The sequence below is a fragment of the Brachyistius frenatus genome, unplaced genomic scaffold, assembly GCF_029030835.1.
Source record: "Brachyistius frenatus isolate BFR_SWC_R1_liver_20210118 unplaced genomic scaffold, ASM2903083v1 Contig_50, whole genome shotgun sequence".
NCBI classification, from domain to species: domain Eukaryota; kingdom Metazoa; phylum Chordata; class Actinopteri; family Embiotocidae; genus Brachyistius; species Brachyistius frenatus.
In genome coordinates, this window is record NW_027210649.1 from 2,539,321 (window position 1) to 2,556,190 (window position 16,870).

The 16,870-nt window shown below is 42.0% G+C and overlaps 2 protein-coding genes across 5 annotated transcripts in view; both read right to left on the minus strand.

Moving 5' to 3' along the window:
• LOC138624323 (metabotropic glutamate receptor 4-like) overlaps positions 1-16,870 on the minus strand; it is a 182,501-nt gene that overhangs the window by 120,579 nt on the left and 45,052 nt on the right. For all 4 annotated transcript variants that reach the window (XM_069704413.1, XM_069704412.1, XM_069704411.1 and 1 more), the window contains exon 2: positions 9,331-10,335. In XM_069704413.1, the coding sequence (XP_069560514.1) occupies positions 9,331-9,864 (534 nt within the window). In that variant the 5' untranslated portion in view covers positions 9,865-10,335. The remainder of the gene's footprint in view (positions 1-9,330; positions 10,336-16,870) is intronic.
• Positions 13,574-16,870, minus strand: part of smim29 (small integral membrane protein 29) — an 80,658-nt gene continuing 77,361 nt past the window's right edge. The window contains exon 6 of the mRNA XM_069704415.1: positions 13,574-13,583. Within this exon, the coding sequence (XP_069560516.1) occupies positions 13,581-13,583 (3 nt within the window). The 3' untranslated portion in view covers positions 13,574-13,580. The remainder of the gene's footprint in view (positions 13,584-16,870) is intronic.

The following is a 16,870-nucleotide window of genomic DNA, read 5'->3' on the forward strand; positions in this document are numbered from 1 at the left end:
ATCAGTGCACGACACATGAATCCGAACCCTTGGTTTTGTTGTTTCTGTTGTACAAAATTCAATGTATGCATGATCAAGCCCACTGAAATCACAGACGAGACAAATCTCAAAACAACCCTTTTTGTGTCTCTTATAGAAGAGGATTTCTTCCAATTTGGGGCATGAAAATTCATAATGCTTGACACAAAAAACAAAATCACATCTCTCCCCGGTCCTTTTTATTTCCAAATTATAGCTCGAATTGTGAGTTTTCATGGTAAATCCCAGATGCCTTTGACCAGAAAGCGAGGCCCTGTGTGTGACACAGCGGTGACTCACGGGAGGCTCCATGTTGTCTCATGTTCGAGAACGCTGGATGATGTCCAAGCTGCTTAGCCTGAAGGCGACCAAACTTTCTCTCTCTGTCCCTGCTGCAGGGTAGTCTGAGGATATCGCCTGCCATGAGGCTGACAGAACAATTCTTTTAAGATCTCAGACAACTTTACAGTGGTCCTATGAAAATGTTATTACATTGACCTTTCCCTTCTCGTATGTTTTATATTTATTAGGAGGGAAAAGTGCACAGAAGCTGCCGTGTTTAAATTAAAGAAAATATCTGAACTCTCTTTTCACAATTCTTCTTCTGTCACTTTGACTGCTCGCTTATATACAAAAAAATAAATAATAATAATATACATAGCATTTGCCAGTAATCAATAAGGAAGCTGTCAGGGCAACATTGATTATGTTTCATTTAAAGCAGTTTGAGCTACTGAAGGATTTCTGTTTTGTCATCTTTCTGGCTTCAGACCGTGTCTGAATAAATTTGAAGCAGTGCAACCGTACACAGCAGGACAGTGATAGATTGGTGGGTTGATGGTGAGATTATGCAGGTGAGACAGCTGCAAGCCTTTTATCCCATGCGCTTTTCAGAAGAAGAAAAACATCTGATGGCTGTGCTCTATTTGTTGGCTTCCACTGTGAACATTTGAAGTTTTGTAAACTTTTATAGAAAAGTCAGAGCAGGGCACCAGAGGGTACCTCTAAACGTTAGAAATTGGGAGATTGCAACCACTGAGGTACTGGGACAGCTCAAACACAGAGAACATAAGCGAACCCTCTTGGTATTTTTGTTTTACTTTTCATTGCCCTTCCTTCTCAGCACTGCTCAGCAGAATGAAATCATAAATTTAAAAAAGAAAAAGGCATTTTCCCCTCCTGCCAGCATTTCCTCAGTGGGCCTGCTAGCGCACACTAATTAAATGCCAGTAATTAATTTGAGTGAAACCTAACATATCGAGAAAAAGAATGCACAGGATGAAATGGGCACAAAGTAGCTTTTTCTCACAGTGCTTGGTGATTACCGGCGGTGGTTCGGATTGCCTGCAGAGGGATTTGCAAACAGCAGAAGAAAGAAAATAAAAATACTGCCAACAATACAAAGCAAAGGTTCAGGGCAGCTTTCATTCATGGCTGTCCTGGGAATTGACCACTCGGGCTTGGTTGGGCAAAGTTAGTTGAGTCGGAACTAATCCTGAACTAAAGGACCTGCTCCTCTGTTGCTAGAGCACGGTCGATGGGGGACGTCTGCAATCTGGGGTCGAGAAAGACAGCTTCATGGATTTGGTCTGTTCAGTTACAAAAGTCAAGTTGAGGGGCAGAAATAAAACCTTAGAAAGCCCACTGGTCTGTGAACACATTGAAAACAATCGCTCGCCGCTTGTTTTTGAGGCATTTATTTGATTCTCTTCCCTGTTTGGTTGGTTTTTCTGGACGCAGCGAGTTCCACAGGTGAGATTTGTTGGGCGTGGGTGGGTGGGTCTCATTGTGTGGGCCGCGTGAATGAAGTAATGTAGCGTAGTGTGCACTAAATTACACTTGGAACAGAAAGGGAGTGAGCTCAGTCAGAGCCATTTCTCTCTATTACCTCGATTACCACACAGTTCCATGGGTATCGAGGCTCTGTGAAGGTGACAGCGCACACCTTGCGACTGTCCATGTGTCATAAAGCACTAGCAGGTCACAGGGTAGAATGTAGCTGAACTCCTGTTAGTATTTGTTTTTAACTCAGTGGATATAAAAACCAGGCGATTTAACCTCTATAGGACCCGACGGACGCAGAGTTCGTCCAAATTCCCACCCCTTCTTCTCGGTTGAATTGTGCCGGGAGTGTGTATTAGCGCATATCCTGTGAAACTGCACGACTTGAGATTTCCCAAAATGGCTGTGATTGGTCTGTGTGATAAAGTGTCACAGACAGAAGTTGCATCAAATTTAATCGTTGTTGCACTCTGCATGTAGCTCTGCGTCCGTCTCGACACCCACTGCACACTAAGCACATATCTTTTCAAACTGATAATTCATACGGTGTCCCACGAACATGGTTCATCTATTGACAGATTCTACACAATCTCCTCCACACAAATATGGAAAGATATCTCGACTGCCAGCATTCTATGGTGAGATACATAACAATTGCATGAGATAACATTTTTTAAATCTTGATATAAAGGCTATTATAACAAATCTGTAAGTATTATCAAATCAAATGGTCAAAGATTTGGATAAATACTGTTCTGAAAGAAACACAAGATACAGCATGAATGGTTACCCCCTGTAATAACCAAGATATGAGCTTAAAAGTGAAGGCAGTGAAATTGCCCTGAAAGTATCCCAGGGTTCATAGGATTAAACTTCTTTATTATAAAATTCTTCTGGAGGCTTCTGGAGTCAACATGTCCATTTAGTCAGAAAACATCATACAGAGTTAAATGTGCTAATCGTTATCCTTTGACTTATTTAAACAATGTGTCAAAGGACTTTGGGTAAAGTGAAAGCGGTCACTTGTTGTGACAGACCCCTCAAAGAAAAACAGCAGATTTAGCAACTAGATGGAGAGTTCAGTGGAGCATTTAGCATCTAAAGAGCCAAATATTTCCCTCAGGTGTTGGTGGAAAACCAAACTGAGCTGAAAGGAGAGTGACTGTTGGACGTCAGGTCGCCTGTAAAAGTGGCACGAAAGGAATTATATTGTTTCTGTGTGTCTATGGGGTGTATAAATATGAACTGTTTGCTGACATATTAGCCATAACAACTTGTGTGTTTTGGTTATTGGTTAACAGACAGTTAAAGCCGTGACATGACTGATTAATGCAGGTTTCACATACAATACAACACTATTCAAAGCTTAATGCGGCCGTTTTTATTCAGAGCTGACAGTAGCAGAAAGAGATATTTCCGTTTATGGTTACATGACTAGGTGGACCATTAACAAGTGAAAGTAAAAAAAAAAGCGTACGTGTGCATATTTTTGAGTGCCTCAAAGCTTTCAGCATATCTTCACTGTAGGCTGATCGGGTAATCCAATAAAAGCCCTGTCTCAACACAGTGAGATGCTGAGGGGGAGTGAGGCACTGTGCCTGAGGGCCTCTGCCTCTGTCTCTAATGAGGGAAGAGAGAGGCGGATGCAAGGTCTCTGCTTCACAGACACCACAACAGGCAACTAGTAAACCTTCTTCTATCTGCTCGGAGTTTACCCACCTTCCACCTCTGCTCTCTTCTTTCCGTCCGTTTCTGCACTTCCACGCTCACTTCCACTCAGAGGAAAGACTGGAAGTCCTGCAGACCGATTGTGCCTGCTTGTATCTAATTTGAAGAGCTGCTGTGCGGAAGTTGCCCAAGCCGCCTCCCCCCTCCTCCTCCTCCCCACACCTCCCATTGTCTGAAAGCTTATGATTGTCTCAGCAAGTCAGCTTCCACATCTGAAACACGGTGCAGTTTCTGACTGCTGCAGCAATATCCCGCACGCCAGTCACTGCGGTCGTTTTCAGTGATGTATCAGAGATACAATCGAAAGCCCGAGGCTTTAATTACACTCAGTTTGTCTTGAGTATCATAAGTAATCAATCACTAATTACCGCAAGTGTTGGTGCACTTTGCTCCTGCTTATGTAGCAGTCTAAACACCCAACTGATGAAAACAGACCAAGAGCTGGACCCAGTGATGAGGGGATGCGGAGGGGGGGAGCTTCCAACCCCAATCCCAGGACCTAAATTACCTAACAATGTTGTAAAATATTCATGACACACCATGGGGACGGAATCCTGGCTGCTCTGCAGTGCTGAGCAAACACTTCGCCCTCAGCTACTCGAAGACTGAGGAGGATAAAGAAAAGCCCATAAGTAAGGAGCTGAAAAACAATTGCTGCATGGAGATGGCAAACAGCGCTGGTTCCGAAATTATTTGAGTTGTTGTGTTGAGGTTGCGCTCTATTATTTGTGTGCTCATCGTGTGCATTAAATCATCAAGTAAACAGGGACAACTTGACGAGGCAGCTCCTTATGAAATACTGCACGGATAAAGAAAAAAAAAGGAAGACAACATACCCGCAGACACAGAGCCAACAGCAGCTTCTGATTAGCCCATTACAGCTCGTACATCAATGTACAAGGTGCACTATGAGCCAAAAACACTCATCATCATCAGTTTAGCTTCAAACCAACAGCTCAGGTGAGTAAAAAAGAAATACGCCGAGAAGCTGGAAGAACCTACTCCCAGCTTTTTGAAGTCATCAGAAGCGGTGAGCAGCGAAATCGTCGTTGCTACTCGGGGGAGTCCTACGCATGGTTTTATGTGACTTTAATGATGGAGAAAGAAGCCGGAACCTGCTGAGCCACGCTGCGTGAAAGTACAACCTTAGCTTTACTTATTAGTCAATATCCATCTGGGGACCGTCAAGGATTTTAATTGCAACAGAGCAGCTTCTGATGGGTCTTACTGACTTCTACGCTGTCATGTTCCACAGCATGAAATTCAAATAGTATTAATTGAAAAGGCCCACAGTGAAAATCTATAGACACGTATTTAAAGGAATACTTCACCGTATGACATTCAGACTTATCGTGTGCTATCAGTGTATATAAATCACCAAATCGGTTTTCTGCATCTTGTCTTTGTATCTTTCTACTCTCCCTCAACCCGACTCATCCTCTTCTTCCTCAGCCAGTGATTACCTGCATCATATCCGTGGACAACTGCCAGAGAATGAGCATAATGTTGTTCCCCAGTCACCAGAAATATATACATTTCCACCGACAATGAGAGAAAATGAAAACTTGGCCAACTTAATGACCAATATTTGATGACATCCCTCCTGTGCATTTTAACAGAGGTAGAGGCTCTACATATATTGTGGGTTCTTTTCTCTTTTTTTTTATGCAAAGCAATGCAGCATTGTCACCTTTACAGTTATGTTTTTATTTTTGATAAAATGCAGCTAAGATATCGATTGATTTTACCTCAAAAGCTACTAAGAATCATCTTATCTCAAAAATGAAATATCAGTGTAATTATTCCAAACAGCAGTGCAAACAATGCAATCGGGTAAATTAAAATTTAATGCTGGGTAGTGACGGCGGACGGAGCAGAATTAATCACAGTGGGGAAATTTTGTTTACATAATTAAATTTAGTCGCACAAAGATTAAATCCTGAAGAGGAAATTATAGAAACAAGGACACAACAAGGAATCACATGCATCTGTTGCTCTATGGCTCTTTGAAATGTGAGCAAAGCATGTACCTCATGCATATGCAATATCATCTTGTGACCCGCTGTAGTGCTGATATTATTCAAAATATTAAATCCTGTATTATTCGTTTCACCTGGGGCCACTTCCGGGCGCCATACAAATCACATTTCCATGGCTTCTTGTTTTCCTATCATAGTGATTCATGAAAATGTTTTCCGCCTGTCGAGTTCAAAGCAGATGATAAGTTGATTAAAGGCTTTTAAGGCTTCCCAGTTCTCTGCAATGTTCATTCGAAATACTACAGACATAAGTGTAAACGGCCCGTGCTTTAAGAAGCGTTGCCGCCATTGTTGTGACTGACTTTTCTTTTTGTTTGCAATTACTGTAATGCTGTCTCCTCGGTATTTGGTGTAACATTAGGAAAACAATCATCAAAAAGAAAGAAAAGCCAGGGAGAAGCCATGTTTACGTGTTATGTCTGTTATAGACATTATTTTCCCTTCACTCTCACTCAGAGGTGACCGTTTTTCAGACATGTTGCCGTACGAACACTCTCTGTCTAAATGATCAGAAATAATCCGAGGTGTGATTTCCAAAAAATAAAAAGGGTTGCAAACTTCTTGATGTTGGACATTTTAGTCCTGCAGTTTGTTCTCTTTTCTACAAAGTAGCACTATGACCAACCGTACTGTTTACCATCTTTGTTTTTTCATATGTACTGCCAAGCCATGATTTTGTTTCCAGAAATTATTTTTTTTTTAAAATGACGTGTCAGACATTTTTTTATCCCCTGCCAAAACACGACTTTCGGATACTTTTTAGATCTGAAATGATGTGAGGGGACCGTGTGGAGTTAGGTCATCCCGTGTTTTTTGCCCACTATTGGAGGTGGATGCATTTGCACGCACTCCAGTACCTAAAAGCCTTTTCTCTCCTTCCATCTGATCCTGCTGCTGGTGCAGAGATTCAGACAGGAGCGGCACATGGACATAGTGCAACGGTGCTGTGATATGCATAACATGCTCTTCTAATGGCTTCCTCCCAATACCTCTCAGCACATGTATCTTGTCGAGGACAGACGGGTAATTCTAGGATTGTACCCAGCGATGCGACAGCCCATTCGGTGCCCGTCCAAGATAACTTCCCACTAAAGGTTAAGAAATGACGTACGTTCTGCAGGACATTCGATGCGTCGCTTCCTGAGACTTCTGCTTTTTTGTCAGATCCAAATAACAAAGTGTATGCATCTGTATGCGGTTTGGAGAGTGGTAATTTTTAGCAACCATCTTCTTGAAATATTGTGTTACTGCTCAGAGTGAAGTGGCAGCATCCTGAAGTGTTCTCCGCTGGCACTCAGTGGGATTTGGCAAGGCATACTCAAAGCTCTGTCGAGGAGACTGTTCAAACCCACTGGGCAGATACCTTTAAGGCCTTTCTCCATCAGAAAGTATTGCTGCTTCCTCCGAGTTGAGCCTAGAGGGGGAATAATTTGTCCACCCGTCGGGTTCATCTCAGATTGTGAGTTGCTCCATAATCACACAAAACTCACCCTTTGCCCAAGAACACAGAGTCTTGGATGGTGCAGCCCCCTGCCCTTCAGAGCAGAACAAAATAAAAAGCTAAATAATTTGTTCCCACTGCAGGATTTGGCATGCAATTTGGAACACACAACAACTCGCTGGAAAAATCCTGCCCAAGCAGAGGCTTGCCAATTAACTGTGTGAAGACGTCTCAAAGGCCAGTAAGTGGACAGGCCCCTCTTCTGGCGGTTCATGTGCCCTCCACAAGGAGCCCTGGCAGCTTCAACAGCCTTGTTTGGTGGGATATTTGCTGTTGGAGAGTTGTGGAGTAGCATGAGGTGTAGTAGTCTTCCCAGTGTTTTGGGCTTCCCTGGCTTAGCAGTGTATTTAGAGCTGTGTGTGGGCTCTCTCTGCTGTGACTCTTGCCCTCCACATAAAGTTAAAGGTGGCACCGATGCTGCAGCTAAAAAAAAGTTTTTTTTAACTTTTTAGTTATCGTTCTTTGTGCTAACAAGAGCCTTGTAGGTGTCGTGACTTTACTTGCGGAGAAAGACCGATTGTGCACTGCTGTGCGAACATCTCCCACCGCCTCAGTGCATGTATTAAACAGAGTCATGTGTAGGCTGAGAGGATGTTGATAGTGTCATAGTGTGTATTAACCAACCTGTGTTTCTTGACAGAGTGCTTTCCTCCGCAGTGGCGTGCAATGAGACAGTTCCCGTGTGAGATATATCAACAACTCCCTTTTTGCTCAGTGGTAAGGATAATTACACTGCATTCCCATGATGGCGAAGTTTGCGTGACAGGTCTGAGCATGGCATGAGAAAAAAGCCTAAAATAAATAGTTGATCCACAACTTTCTGAAAAAGCAGCGAGGATGTGGGAGTGCAGCTTTTATTCTGGCCGACTTGCGACATATCAATCAGGCGTCCGTATATTGCATATTGTACCATTTACCTTGTCTCTGTTGAGTAGTTAGTTTGCCGTAGAACGGCGGCAGACAGCTGAGACATTGTTGATTCAATGTCACAGCAAGTGATTCAGGTTTCTTCCACTGTATATCCCTTATAAAAGATGAAGCCTGTGCAGATTAAACAAAATTTACATTCTGTATTATGTGATTTGAACACCAATGAAAGCTCCACTGCGTTCTTTGCACTTCACTAGTCTTTGGTGTCTAGTGGGTGGAGAAAATAAGCCCATTATAGTGTTTACTGTATGTTTAGTCCTCAGAGGGATAAAATAGATTCAGTGTCAGTGAGTTAATGAAGAACGGATTAAAGGTAGTCGCCCATGTTCATAGAACAAAGGTTACAATACGTGAACATTGTCTTTTGTCTGTCGCCTCGTCTGAAAAAGTCCCGACCGGTTTTGACTCCGTCCTGAGTTTGGATGTGGTCTGCAGTTTTGTTTGGCAGCGTTGACCAGGTATTACAAACGCCCAGTCCTATATTGTTCATGTATCGCTCTCATTTGCACATTACATCTGTTGACCGAACACAATGCAAATGCTCATTTTACACATTATAGTCAACAGTAGTGCAACGAGCTCACGGTTCCATGCATGGGTTCACTGAATTAATTAGAAGAAGGCAAGACTGAGGTCTCGGTAAATGAATGTCATTAGCGAGCAGAATTATGGTGTAATGATCAGCGCCTTGTTTTCTGGACAGTGGGGGAAAATGTCTGAAACTAAATTAATTTAAGCTTGTGAGGGAAATAAAAAGGTCCAAAAACAAAAAGCACATCGTAGAAGACCGCCGGAAATGTGATGTATAAGAAAAGTCGTGTCACGTACTCACACCAGGCATCACACTCAGCATACAAACATTTGACCCATGAGATGGAGCCTTGGATATATGTGTCATTCCATCAATATTCGCTTTAATTGGTTGCGTATTCATGTGTATTTTGTTCAATAATAGAAATAATTCATTACATTTCTGTTAGCAGTGTATTAATTAAACAGTGAAGCGTAGGAACTATATATCTAATATGCAAACTTTGAGATTGGTTTATTCATGGAAAGACATATCATCCTTACATTATTGAACAAAGTTATTATATGTCTCAGATTTATCTCGTAGTTTGAGATCCAAATCCTAACGTGATATTGATATCACATCAGATTAATATTCAACGTTTGCCTTTTTGCTTATATTGTTTTGAACTGAAGGTCTGATTGATCAAATGTATGACAATTTTGTCAGGAATTCTATGAAATAACAACACTGCAGTCACAATTAGAAAATACTGAAGAAAAAGTAAAGTAAAGAAGTGAATGTGCCATGAACAGACTGACCTTGAAGAGACGTAAAATGTTGGCCACCATGATTGACACGGAGCTGGCAGACGCACCAATCACTCCGACCACTCTCTCGGGCTTGGTGATGATGGGCGGCCCTCCGCTGAGACACTTGACATCAGTTGAGTCTTTCTCAATCAATGCCTGAACAAATGTCAACGACTGTTCCAGAGCGTGGGTGTCCCGCGAGCAGGTGTCCAGGATGCGTGCCCCCAGAGTGATGTTAGGCAGCAGCTCATTGTCGTTGTTGATACGATCCAGGGCGAACAGCATGGCCTCCAGCCTGTGGATCCCTTTCTCCTTCTTCAGCTCTCCACAGGCTTTGCCGTCGTTCCCCCTCGCATGCACTGGGAACAGCCCACCCAGCGATATGTCCCCGTCGATGCGTATCGAGTTGAGGTGCGTGTGGCCTGGCATTTTGGGTTTGGCTGCCGAGGCGATGAAGAAATAAGGAGCGAGCAGCAACACCCAGCAGCAGATACCTCTGTGGCAGCCAGTCCGTGCTCTCTCAAAGCCTCCTTGTTGAGTCATAATGATGGGCTAAATCCACATCCAAATACAAATTCAAGTCCTTTGAAAATGAAAGAAGTGGGCACACATAAACCCACACACACATACAAATGTCCTGAAGGTTAGTCGCAATATTCTTCAGAGCACCGTCGTCTTCAGAAGTCACGTCTCATGGTTTCTAGCTCCAACGCAAACTCGGTCATACTAATTATGCAGCCTGGCTCTCTTTATCTCTTCGCCTTTATTCTTTCCTTTTTCGTTTTTCACTCTTTTCCTACACCTGAGAGTGGTGGATACACACAGCAACTAAACAGTACAGAGGATGCTGAGGCAGAGTCCACGGAGAGCGTTCTCATAAGGCAAGAACAAAGGTGGGAAGCTTGCCTCTCTTCTCCGGTTCTTCAGAGTCACTCGGCTGCATTTAGCTTTCCTCTTGGTCTGTCAACCAGGCAGAACGTCACAAGACGAGCCGGTTGTCTCCACGGTGGGCTCCTGCGAAGAGGGAGGAGAGGTGTGAGAGACACTGAAGAAACAGCGGAAAGAAAAACTTCTGCAATTGAAAGGAAACGACATCAAACGGAATCACATTCATTTTAATTCCAATAAAGATGCAGGGTTTTTCCTTATATTTGTCTCAGTAAAAGTCAAGTATGTAGTATGAAACTTTTGTCTGCCCCTCCTGCCAGTGAGAGGAATTACAAAAACCATGTTGACACATGCTTACGTCGTAGCCTCCGCCGTGGCCTACTCCGATGCTACTGTAACACGCTAGAGACATTTGATCGATTTAGTCCAAAAACGTTAAAAGTCTAAAATGGCCGCCTGATTGAATTATTTTATCCCCTTTCAAGTTAACATGGGGGAAAACTGGAAGTCTCTATTGCTCATTCGCCGCCCATAGAGCATGACCAATGCGTGGATGTCACACCTGACAGCAAATGTAAAAACCCTTTACATTTTGAACTGGAGAGAAATGTATCTGAGAAATAGTTCCTTCAGAACCGTGTGAACTTGTTTTGCAAGAACTTGAACATGACGGACCTTCTAATATCTGCAAAAGTCCCGATCTATAGCCTTAAGGGTTTGTCTCCTTTGTTGCATCTCCTACAAAGTCCTACTTAAGTCAGTGGGTGTGACGCAAGATATAATGTAAGTCACATCATATGCATTCTGTTTTAACTGAGATCATATTCAGGAGTGCGCAGCACATTTGCATTGGACGGTCAAAGCGTCGGTCCAGTTTGTGGATCTTTGAATCCAAGCAGCAATAATACGTTGGGCCCAGCAGTCTGCAGAGGGAAATCTGTTCTCTGTTGCACCCATGCCGCTACTGCTTTCAGAGCACTGCCATGAATTATTTCTATGTGCCTTGAGCATAACTGATTTGCTGCTGCTTGGCACCGTTCCACGAGCTTCATAACTGCACACTGCTCCCTTCATGTAGATCGTCCCCTGAGTGCTTTACCAAAAGGTTATGAAATACGGTGCTAAATTAAGAGCAGAGGATTCTGATAATCAAAGAAACAATGTTTTTTGAGTTATGAACACATGCGCTCTTTGCACAGCCCAATCCCTCCCAGTCTCACACACCCCTTGTATCAACAGCGGCTACTCTCTCTCTTTCTCAGTATGTCTCTCTCTCTCTCTCTCTGTGTGTGTGTGTGTGTGTGTGTGTGTGTGTGTGTGTGTGTGTGTGTGTGTGTGTGTGTGTGTGTGTGTGTGTGTGTGTGTGTGTGTGTGTGTGTGTGTGTGTGTGTGTGTGTGTGTGTGTACATTTGCACGTTCACTCAACAGTGGGCTGGCTTCCTCCACATCTCTGGACTAATAGAGCGATGGATCTGGACACAGTGGGAGAAACCTGCATCTCTCTCTCTCTCTCTCTCTCTCTCTCTCTCTCTCTCTCCCTTTCTCCCTGTCCCCTTGTCCCCCTGTCCCCCTCTCTCTCACACCATCACACACACACACACACATCTCTGTCAGGTTTTACTTCATGCTGCTTTTGTATGCTAACACACAGACCCCTGCTGTGGTGCAGCCTGTAACAGAGGACACAAAGGGCAAAAAAAAAAATCTTCCAAGATCACAAAGTTGCGTTTCATTGCAGCAGCTGTCCAATCTTTCCCTTTGAAGCTTTGATATTCTTTATTTATCTTAATGAAGATCGAGGTTATGGCTCCTTAGTTTTTTTTTTTTCATATATCACATTTTGTGTCTAATTCTGTGCACATATTTGTATTATTATCTCAGTGAAGTGGAAGTGTCAAGCGATTTACCACAAATCAGGAATTATAGATAACTTCACCGTCTGCTTGTCACGTGTGCGTCTTTGCTGACATTAACTTTGGACATCAAATCAAATAGTAGAGACGCCCTGTTCTAATACTACACAGTGGCCTGTCTGGAGCTGCTGCTTCTCCCATCCTGCTGGGAACCAAAAGGAGATATTTATATCATTCTGCAGAGATCATCCTCCTAAAACCTAACATCCATAATAGATGAAAGCCTACCAGTCGCTGCAAAACATCTCGTTCTGTGGAAAAGCCTGGACGAGGAGAGAGCGGAAATGATCGCTACGCAGGCTTGAGTTTTGTGAGAATTGAAAATAGACAAACGTAAGGGGAGTCTACCCGAGGATGATGGAGCAGTGCTGGCTTTTTAACCAATATTAACAGATGCTTTTGAATAAAGCACCATGTAGAGGTCAAACAGTCTAATCCGTAAGACCCATAATGAGTCTCTGTAGCTCTGCAATGTTTTTTTGAAAGAATTTGCAGTATGGGTGGCCATAATAATAGCTTTTAATTCAGCAATTTGACTTCTCTTATAATGTAAGATCATTTTCACTGACATCAAAATATGAGCCTGAAAATTAAGGACAAAAGCCGTAGGCAGGGAACTTCTTTTTTCAAACCAGCCCATCCTTCTTCATTGTGATGACAAACTAATAAAGCCACAATCATGGTAATTACAGAGCACCGCTGAACAAAACAACCAGATCTTGAGCTCTTGACAATACCCTGATAATTGAATCAGGTTTTAAGACCGAGCCATCGACATCTGAGATATGAAGTCCTCCCGGCGACTCAAGATCTTCGTGGACGGGGTGGATAGCAGTGCCTCTTCGCTGTCATCACTCTGTGAAACACTGCGTACGCAGTGGCAGCTTTTACCAGATGTTTAGTCGCACGGCCCAGATGGGCAGAGCAGATAAACATCAGCTGTCTGCAGAGAGGAAGAGTTAGGGGGGGAAATTGCAGAATCCACACAGCAACCGTTTCCCCTCCCCGTGATGAGGAGGAGCTCCAGTTTTCTCTGCACTCAATCAGAGTCTCCTGCTGCTGCGTGCGCCGCCACACTGACAGCTGACACAGCGAAGGCTTTATTCCAGTAAAGGTTCCACTGAAATGGAAATGCACGTTGCTGTGGACTCATTTGTAGACACATTATTTACTGCGCTGTTTAGAATTTAGGAGATGAAGGTGTGTTTTTTTTTGTTACTGAGTGAGATCCATTCTATTAAAGTTAAATTAATCACTATTAAATTCTGTTTGTTTACATTGTAGAGAAAATTAATCACATTTTCAGCAGTAAATAGCTGATTAAGCCTTCTCCCCTGTTAGGATCTCTCAAATGGTAAATTCGCTTTGCACTCTGAATTTGCTCGAAGGCTAGTCAAGATAAACGTGATGGTGAGCATTTTTTTTTTCTCGTCGCAGCATCGTGTTTGATGGCTGCCATCATTGTGGAGAGAGAGCTTTAAAATTAGAATTTTGGAGATTGGACAAAATCTTCCTCGCTAATTATTTCTAAAATGTTTCGCTTGATATTTTTGGAATAAAGGCATTTTTTTCAGCAGCGCCGCAGACTCTGTCCTGACATTTTAATTGAGGGCCGTTTAGTTAAATTTGCGAGGAGAAGTTTGGTGCCCACCGGGGAAGAGAGTCGCTCCTGAGCATTCAACTAAGTATTGGAAAGCAGCAAAGAGATGAAATGCTAAAACGGAGGGAAACATAAGACCTACCTCTGAAATAGTTCAAAAAATTACAAATCTTTTCTCTGCCAAATGATCAGAGATTGCCGACAGCATTTCTAAATTTTGAATCGACTGTTGGCTGCTCACCAGCTATTACTAAGCCAGGATGACAAGCGAACTCCCACTAAGCCAGACTGTTTCTGAGGAAACAAGGCCAATAATTAGCAATTGCCTTGCTATAAAACAGTTTTTGTTTTGTCACAAGTTTGAAACCAAGTCTGCCTTCAGCCTTATTTTAAGAGTCACTTCACACTGTATCAGAAAAATACATCACGGTTAGCTGCACACGACAATATCCTCCCACCCTTCACATCACATTACACACATCTCAGCTGTTGTTTCGACCATCTTCATAGTGGCACTTTACACGAGCTGTTCGGTTAGTGTCTCCGACAACAAGGAGTTTTATTGAACAAGGATCTTTTTGACGATTATTAGAAAACTTCTACACACTTAAACCAAGCAAATATGAAGCAGTTGATATCTGCATCCTCAATAATCTTCCATTGTGTAAATCAATGTAACCAAAACAAGTCATGTTTTTTTTTATCTCAGATATCCTAAATAATCAGTCCAGAAGATCCTGCTGTAAGTGCTCTGCTTTCTTCATCTTAGATAATGTCATGTTTTGCCATTTTATTCATTCACTCTCAGCATCTTGTAAAGCGCCAAAGAAATGCAGCGACACACTCCGCTTAATTTTCCATCCTTTCGTCGCTGCAAAGCTTCACAGTGACATGCGTCCTGCTAATAGGTCCGTCAAAGTGGAGCTGGGCTCTGTCTGACAGTGATGTCCTAATACAGCGGGGAGCAGCTGTTTTGGCCGATATGCTTCAGCAGAGGAGATACTTAGGCCCAAAAGGCCAATATGATAATATGATCACGGCGGAGAATGGAGATAAAGTCTTCAGTACAGAGAGCGTTACCCTGTCTTCATGTCTGCATGTCTGCGGCTGGTCTGCTCCAATCACACAGGTTGCTTTTCTAGCTTCAGATTTGTTGTTCATTCCTGTTTACATCATGTATACTGAGTGTATTTTCACCCTAATGTGTTTTTTGCGTGATAAATTCAGCTTCTTCTGAGGAAAACAATCCTCTGGAGATTCTTTCCCGATTTTTATTGGTGAAAAACATAACGAAAATCTGTATTATTTTCAGAGGCATTTAGACTGAAGAAAGTGCTACGATTCCCATTCGAAAATGGCAGAGTTGGTCAGGATGGACAGTAGACATACGAAATGCAAAACTTGCAGCTGTGCTTTAGATTTAAACATTAAATTTTTGATCCCAGACAAAACATAACCAAACATTTCAATATTGCTGTTGTCACAAGACTGAATCATTCGGCTGAGAATATTTTACTAAAACATTCAGTATAAACATTTTTGCAACTTCCCAGATACAATAATTAACAGCATTTGCTTTTTATGTCAATAGAAAATATAGTGCAGTCAACATTATGTTTCCTTCAAAACATTTGTTGCTGCAGATTAGTTGAATATAAGCACACTTCCTAAGGATAGCCATAGAAAAAAAAACAAACAGCTAAAGAAAGTTCTGCTGCAGAAACTGTTTAAAAGTAATTGTCTTTTTGACATTATTTTCTCATTTTAAGCGTCCTGGAGTCCATCAGAGGAGAAAATTGCAGTGCTCAGTTCTCTTGGTGTCATTTTTCTTTGACCCTGACATTTTCTGTGTCAGTTTCTGCTGAAATACAAAAGAATGGGGAGCTTAATTATTATTAACGTCAAACGGATGACTGTGGCCATTGTTCTTAGACAATACAGGCAGTGGTAAAATATAAGCTTGTCCTCACTGCCAAGACGAGTAGTGACAGATCCTCTAAAAGCAGTGACTCACTCGTTATGGCATTTGAGAAGAAAACAGTTTATTTACATCTCGGTATATAGTAGGAGGAGAGGCTGTAATGCAGTTAAAAGCATGTTAGAAATGTCATGTTTCTATATTTGTGTTTGTGTAATTGAATTTATTTGGATTTAGTTCACTTGCAAATAAGAAATTACATGGATAGAATTACATATTACATTAGGAAGTGTAATGTTTCCGTGGAATGAGTTAATTAGCTGGTGGCTACAACTAGAGCAATAGTGTTTTGGTTTTTAGCATATATCTATTTATAGACAACTACCACTTGGACATTCAAGAAAATCTGATGCCTCTCTGACATGTTTTGCAATTAAGAGGCATCTTTTTTTCCTCAAGAGTTATTTAGGGATTTTTATTTTGATGTGATATTTCAGCTGCTTATCAGTCCATATTTGATTTAATTCTTCTAATACTGTAAGCATGAAGATGTTGTTTTGTTTTTTGTTTATATTTATTTGTCATAATACCATTTACTGATCACTCAATCTTAAGATCTGACACATCATACCACTCACAAAATGACATGTAGGAGTATTTTCAGCGCCTTCTATAGGGTCAACTCATCCTGATACCTAAATGACAAAATAGCACATTTGCGACAGGCGTAACGGACATTTGTTGTCATGGAAACAACAATAAACACATGATAAGCAATATCAAGCAATCACAGTTTGGTTAGGGTCAGCAAAAAGGTTCAAATAAGTACTATTGTTACACAAGTTGCATTACGTACATTAGAATAAATACATTACGTAACTTAAATTACATGCATCAGTTAAAATGAGTCAGCGTTGACTTTTGATGTCACACGGGACCTCGACTTCCTCCATGCGTGGATTTTGTCACTCTTTAATCTCCGTAAATTGACTCCCTCTTTTGCTCCCATTATAATTACTACAGCCACAAGAGGTCGCATTAAATGTAAATATGGCTCGTATTAAGCTGCTGGAACATAGGAACGACAGTGCCACGCATTATTGGAGAATGGTCTGACAGATCTGTGTATTAAGACTGTGTGTTCAGGATTTAGGGATCTATGAGTCTACCAAGGAGTACGCACATTGACAGAAAGTGGGACCATCAGGCGTTTCAGGCTTTTGATATCAT